Raw genomic sequence first — 7,382 nt, 5'->3', positions numbered from 1 at the left:
GACATGTACCCGGGGAATTGCTGGGCGTTCAGAGGCTCCCAGGGGTACCTGGTGGTGAGGCTGTCCATGAAGATCCACCCAACCAGCTTCGCCCTGGAGCACATCCCAAAGGCACTGTCGCCCACCGGCAACATCAGCAGCGCCCCCAAGGACTTCGCGGTCTACGTGAGTGGGCGGTCCGGGGGGTCCCGGGGGGTCCCAGGGCGATCTCCTCCCCTTGGCACTCTTCTGAGTGAGCAGGCTGCTCGTGGAGGGCACCGTTTCGTCCTTTTCCCAGGGAGGGCCACTTGTAAGGGTGTGTGAGCTACGCCGGGGTGTGTGTCGTGCTAGGCCAAGAGACTTTTGTTTCGTCTCCCATCTCTTCGCGTGTAATGGTGGTTCTGACAACTGTATGGTGTTGAATTTCCAGAAAAGAACAAGGAAGTGGGAAAGGGACACCCAGAATCCCAGCACCCGGAGAAGTCACCATTGATGTGGTGGCATTTCTTGGTCTCTTTTTTTCCCTTTAAAAAATATAGTTGACAACACTGTATAAAATGTTGTTTCTTGCCTTAAAAATTTTTACCTTATTTTTTTTTATGGCAGTTAACTCTTTATACACATCTTTATAAGTAGCAGCAGAAAGTACTGTGGTGTAGCAAATCCCGTTTTACCGTACTAGTTCTCCTGTTATTGAATAATCCAGTTGTCCACGTTTCAGAACGAAGCGCGACATCGTCACATCTTCAGTCATTTCCTTAGACTAGACCCTCAGAAGTGGCACTTACTGTTTCCCAGGGCGTGACGAGGGTGTGAGCGTTTTGAGGGCCATGCGTTCTTTGCACCATACATGTTGTTACTGTTTCTGCCAGTGGTATTTATCCCATTGTTTCCTTTCTAACAGTCCTTTTTTTAAAAAAAAAAGTCTTCTAACTTGGTAAGTAAATACATCTTATTTAAGTCTATATTTTCACGTATTTCATATGCGTGTTGACTTTTTTGTAGATTCTGGTTTTGTTTTTATTCATGTTTTGGGGTCTTAGTTTTCTTACAGATATTTGAGCTTTTTAATCATGAGTCATTCTGTTACAGAAATAGCGCTACTGTCGGTCTTAATTTTGTGTTTAGTTCCATCTGCTATTACCTGGAGTTTCTTCCGGGGCACTTTCTGCCTAGGAAGTCATTTCCCATTATGAAAACGACGTTCATTCAGAGGGTCACCTGAGTTTCCTACTGGCCGTAGCCTACCTCAGAGGTATCCACTGCCGTGGAGCAAACGTTGCGATACAGTGAGGTACACGAAGTTTTTGGTTTCTTGGTGCGTGTGAAAGTTATGTTCACACCGTACTGCAGTCTGTGAAGTGTGCGATAGCGTTACATCTGAAAAACAATGCGCAGACGTAATCGAATATACTGCATTGCTAAGAAAAAGGCTCACTGTCATCTGAGTCCAGCGAGCCGTAATCTTTGCTGGTGGAGAATCTCGACGATGTCTGCTGCCTGGTCAGGGGGGTGGTTGCTGAAGGCTGGGGGCCATTTTTAAAAATAGGACGACAGAGAAATTGGACTGACTCTTTTACGAACAATCTCTCTGTAGCACGCAGTGCTGTTTGATAGTGTCGTGCCCACAGTGGGACTTCTGTCGAAATCGGGGTCAGCCCTGTCAAACCCTGCCGCCGCCCTCTCAGCTGAGGTCATGTCGTAATCTAAGTCCTTTGTTGCCATTTCAGCAGCCTTCACAGTGTCTTCACAGCGTCTTCGGCAGGGGTAGATTTTATCTCTAGAAACCCTTTTCTTTGCTCGTCCATAAGAGGCAACGCCTCGCTCAGGATTTATCGCGCGACGGCAGCGGGTCAGCCACGTCCTCAGGCTCTGCCGCTAGTTCTCACTCTCTGGCTGTTCCCGCCGCCTGCAGTCGCTTCCCGCACTCAAGTCTTGAGCCCTCTGTCATCGTGAGGGTTGCAGTACCTCTCCCAAACTCCTGTTAATGCTGATATTTTGACCTCTTCCCATGAATCACAAATGTTCTCAATGGCACCTAGAATGGGGAATCCTTTCCAGAACGTTTCCAGTTCACTTTGGCCAGATCCATCAGAAGGACCACTGTCCATGGCCGCTGTTGCCTTACGAAATGTACTTCTTAAATAATAAGATTTGAGTCAAATTCCTCCTCGATTTACTGGCTACAGAATGGGCGCTGTGCTCGCAGGTATGAAATGACATTCATCTCAGTGTCCATCCCCATCAGAGCTCTCGGGTGACCAGGGGCCTCGTCAGTGAGCGGTCATATTTTGAAAGGAATCTTTTCTGAGCAGTAGGTCTCGAAAGTGAGCTTAAAATACTGCGTAAACCATGTTTTAAACAGACATGCCACCATCCAGGCCTGTTCCATTCACAGAGCACCGGCAGAGCAGATTTCGCGTCATTCTTGGGGGCCTAGGATTGTCAGAATGGTGAGCGAGCGTTGGCTTCAAGTCTAAGGCGCCGGCCGCGCTAGCCCCTGATGGGAGTCGGCCTGTCCTGGGAGCCTCTGAAGCCAGGATTGACTTTTCCTCTCATTCCGACGGCATCTTCTTCCAACGCGAGCGAGACCGTCTCTCTTGTCCACATCACAAGTCTTGTTTAGAGCGGCCACTTCTTCAGCCATCTGGCCGGACCTCCTGGGGGGCTGGCTGCAGCGTCCCCATCGGCACGTGCTGCCTCTACCCTCCCTCCGCGCCTCTCGGCCTCTGCAGGTCGAAGCGTAAAGTGGGGGCCTCGGTCCGCCCGAGGGCGTGTCGTGCTGGTTTCGTCCAGGCCGCCAAACCTCCGTGGCGGTGGTAAGGCTCCTCCGCTCTCCCAGTCATGTGTCCCCTGGAGCAGCACCTTTAATTTCCTTCAGGACTTGTCCTTCACGTTCACGGCTTGGCCGTTTGTCACAAGAGGCTGGGCTTTTGCCTGTCTTGGCTTTCGACGTGCCTCCCCCACGCCGCTTAGCCACGTCTGGTTTTCATTTACAATGAGACTTGACTCTCCCTTTCACTTGAACGCTTAGAGGTCACTGTCAGGTTATAATTGGCCTAATGTCAGGATTGTTGTGCCTTAGGGAACAGAGAAGGCCCGAGGACAGGGAGAGAGATGGGGACCGGCCAGTCGGTGGGGCAATCAGAGCACTCACAGCGTTGATCGGCCAAGCTCGCTCTCTTCTGTGGGTGCAGTTCATGGCACCCCAAAAGTTACACTCATAACATCAAAGGTCACTGATCACGCATCACCATAGTCAGTACGGTAATGAAAGATGGGCAGTATTGTGAGAATCACCTGAATGTGACACAGACTCGAGGTGAACAGGTGCTGCCAGCGACATGGCAGAGAGACAGGCCCTGGGCGCAGGGGCCCCGCAGAGCTGCCGTCTGTGAAGAGCGCAGGAGGGCGAGGCCACCGTCCTCCGTTACTGTAGGAAAGTACGGACGGCATAAAGTCGGCCATCTTCACACATGCCATGTGTGCAGTGCAGTGGCATTAGGGACGTTCACAGTGCTATGCAGTTGTCACAGGTGTCCATCCACCGAGCTTTCTTATCACCCAAACCGAAAGGCTGTCCCTGCTGAAACAGATCGCCTGCGCCCCCCGTCACTGCCTCCCGCTGACGGCCCTCTCCCCTGGACCGGGCCCTTGCAGCGTCGCGGGCAGCGGGGTGTCACGCAGTAGCGAGTGGCCTGCCCACAGACAGTCACGTTTCTGCTCCTTGTCACCTGGCCCTCCTGCAGCCTCAGTGTTCCCCGTCAGTGATGGGAGCAGTGAAACCTCCCTCACGGGCCCCGTAATGAAATGCCCTACCTTCCAGAGGCTGCACCACAGCGGAGCAGCAGAGCGGTCCCCCACCTCATGGCGAAGGGGCGCAGTCCTGACGCACGCAGTGCCGTGCGCCCCAGTTTAATGGCCGTGTGGTTTCGGTTTCAGGGACTGGAAAATGAATACGAGGAAGAAGGGGAGCTGCTGGGCCAGTTTGTGTACGATCAGGAAGGGGAGTCGCTCCAGATGTTCCATGCTCCGGTGAGCCTGCGCCCGCCCCCTGGCCCCCGTGTCCCGAGGCCGCGCCCTCGTGTCGGTGGGACACGGCTGACCTCACCAAAATGGAGGCCTGAGGGTCGGCCTCTGCCTGCGGCGGATCTGAGCGCTGGCGTCGAGTCTAGATTTCGCTCCCTGAGTGCGTTGTGACTGAGACAGACTGAAAGTGAGCCTGTGGCGTGTGACGAATTCTTGGTTTTGCCTGAGCTTCGTGTCCTGCGGCAGATGACCCTGTGCATGTTGAAAACTTAGTCGCCAACTCGGCTGCTTCTGTCAAGTATCGCGGACGGGGGAGTGACTGGGCTTGGGGGCGTTCATATGAAAACAAGTGTGACTTTTATTTCTCCCCTTTGATTTCAGAAAAGACCCGAACGAGCTTTCCAAATCGTGGAGCTTCGGGTTCTGTCCAACTGGGGCCATCCCGAGTACACGTGTCTCTACCGGTTCAGAGTCCACGGGGAGCCTATCAAGTAGGCCTCCCCTCGCTCCTCTTGTACATTCTGTATATACTGGGACAGCCCGAAACACTGGATCCTCCCTGAACGAGGCGTAGGACGGACAGCATGACGTCGTCTGTTAAATAAACGTTACTGACCGCCAGCAGCAGGACTGGGGACTGAAGCGGCGACGCCATGCGCCCAGCTGGCCGTTGTGTCCACGGGAAACACTGCATGTTGAGTGCTCGGGTTTACGGGGGCCGCTGGCAGCGGTGGCTTCGGAAATGCATTTGAATGTATGGTTCGCAAAGACACTTAACTTTGTTTTGGGGATTTGTTTTTAAACATAAAGCTCTTTATACCTGTCTTTCCTTGACGTCAGGAGCAAAGCAAATGAAGTTGAAAGGTTTGAAGTGTTCTCGAAACTTTCACCGGCCCTTTTAAAGGACTTTGAGGGGGTCGGGAGCGAGGGTTACCTTTTCAGTCCAGCATACGTATCTTTCAGGGAGAAACAATGTCACCAAGTTTCAGGGTTCCGAGCTCCTTTCCTTTAGGGTGGGGGTTTTCTTTTATTCAGTACCACTAGTTATTTTAAGTTGCCAGGTGGGGAAACGCCTAAAATGTGTTTTTCTGCTCAGTTTGCTCTACTTCTGAGAAAGATTTGCAAGGTCAGGGCTCAGCGTGCCGCTCTCCATGCGGGACCACGGGGGAGTTCGGTTTCGTTTCGTTGCGGGTTGCAGTGGTTCTGACTGGAAGGGGGACGGTCCGGATCCAGACCCCGAGAAAGAGCTCTCAGGTCCGCCAGGCTCATCCCGTTGGGATCGCCCCGGAGTGTCCACTTCACAGCTCGAGTGGGAACCGAGGAATCCAACGGTTGGGTGTTTTCAGGTTGTCTTTTGAATTTGGCTGAAAAGCAAACACTAACGTGCTCCAAATCTCTCAGAGGCTCATGTTTTGAATCTACTGATGCGCTTATCAAAGGGGGACTGGTCAGTGCGGTGAATTCATAGAACCTTTAGGTCTCGTGACCATGACTTTCCTCACAGTAGCACTTTCTACTGGCTCTGGTGGGGATTTGCCTCTTAGGACGACCGTCAACCGCTCTCCCTCAAGTCCTGCGAGTCTCATTTAGGTTATAATTAATATTTCATACTGAGACTGTTTTACTGAGCAGACTTTATAAATGAGATGTCCACAAGGCACTTAAAGTGTTACAGATGTTTTACCTTAAAATTATTTAAGTTTTATTGGGTTAAGACAGTTTCTTGGTGTACCATAAATCCTGTATTTTTCAGAAAAAAAGATAAAATGATGGTGCTGACTGGTTTTCTGAAGAGTTTTATGTAAATTGCACAACAGTCCTCAAACATACAAAAACTACATAACAGAAAGTAGCATTTTTTCACTTACAATCAGAACTAATGCCTATGCAGTTAAGTTGGATACAATGTACACAGATGTTTCATATATTACGGGATAAATATATAAATCAAAATTTCCTATATAAAACAGTTGGGGAGTTGGGGTGGAAATATTTTGAATATTAATTTATTTTTAAAGATGCAAGATAGGACTTTGTGCAATGTATTTTTGTAAATGCTTTTCAAAATATTTGTCTTTGGTAGTCTTTCTTTTGCTGCCACCAAATTGATAAGATGCTATTGAAATGTTTAAATAAAGAGTTTTAATTTTTAAAAGTGCATGTGAAATTTCAAATGGATAATAAACAGTATATTTCTTTTCTCAAATTGCCTTGTTTCTGCTGTGGGGCTGTGGGGGAGACGACAGGCCTGGCATCTAACGGTCACCCCTCCTCAGAGCTGACCCCAGGCCCGTGCCTTTCCCAGGGCACCTCTTCTGTAGGGAGGCCCGCTCGGACACCAGGCGGAAGTGTAGGGAACATGTTTGACAAGGAGAAAATCAGGACACAAGGAGATGGACCTCCTCAGAGGAACACCCTGCCACGGCCTCCTGTTACCACGCATGGGTGTGGCCACGAGCTCGCTTTGGAGCCCGGCACGCCTGTAGGGGCCGCCTGCCGTGTGGGAGGCCTGAGCTGCAGCCCACGTGAGCAGAACAAGGCCTCTCCTGGGGAGCAGAAGTGGGGGCAGCAGCAGTCTGCAAGGAGAGGCGGACCAGCGCTGAGAGGAGTGGCTGGAGCAGCGCTCTTGTCTGTCGGGGCGACACCAGAGGCCACTGACGGTAGAAGTGTCGCTGAGTCAAAGGCGGACTGGGCAAGCTGCAGTCCTTGGAGGAGCCAAGGTCACTCGCTGGAGAGAGCAGTAGCTGCGAAGTCTCCCTCCCACCTCCCTGCCCAGCCGTTGATTTTCAGGGACATCCATTGTTAGTATCATTTTTATTCTGGCAACAGGTGTGCCTGCTGGGCAAAAATGTGACATACACTTTCCCCCAAATGATGGCACAGCACTTTCGCAGCTGTATTTTTCAGAAAAAGATAAAATGGTGCTGACTGGTTTTCTGAAGTTTTATGTATGTTGCACAACAATCTTCAAATACACAAAAACTACGCAAAGTAGCATTTTTTTCACTCATCGAAACTAATGCCTGTGCAGGTTAAAGTTGGATACAGCGTACACAGATGTTTCATATATTGCCGGATAAATATAGAAATCGACATTTCCTATCTAAAACAACTTGGGAGTTGGAGTGGAAATATTTTTTCCAATTATCAAAACCCGGAGATCTGTCGGTAAGGAGCTTTTCACAGCCGATGTCCCCGTGCATGGATGCACCCCGTGAGTTTACCAGGCACCGGTTTATGCACACTTGTTTCCGTTTTTTCTTATACAAACCGCATACGCAATGCTAACTAATCGATAACTGTAAATAAGAGTGTGCTGCCACTGGAAATCCGACGGGACCCTCGCACCTGCTTGGGCGCAAAGCTCTCCCCGA

General features: G+C 50.6%; 1 protein-coding gene across 1 annotated transcript in view; it reads left to right on the top strand.

The window, feature by feature from the left end:
- SUN1 (Sad1 and UNC84 domain containing 1) overlaps positions 1-6,214 on the top strand; it is a 33,515-nt gene extending 27,301 nt beyond the window's left edge. The window contains exons 19-20 of the mRNA XM_023522378.1: positions 3,922-4,014; positions 4,390-6,214. Coding sequence (XP_023378146.1) covers positions 3,922-4,014; positions 4,390-4,503 — 207 coding nt within the window. The 3' untranslated portion in view covers positions 4,504-6,214. The remainder of the gene's footprint in view (positions 1-3,921; positions 4,015-4,389) is intronic.
- The last annotated feature ends 1,168 nt before the right edge of the window (positions 6,215-7,382 follow it).

This window comes from Pteropus vampyrus, unplaced genomic scaffold, assembly GCF_000151845.1.
Source record: "Pteropus vampyrus isolate Shadow unplaced genomic scaffold, Pvam_2.0 Scaffold343, whole genome shotgun sequence".
NCBI lineage: Eukaryota > Metazoa > Chordata > Mammalia > Chiroptera > Pteropodidae > Pteropus > Pteropus vampyrus.
This window is presented reverse-complemented; position numbering and strand designations above follow the sequence as displayed.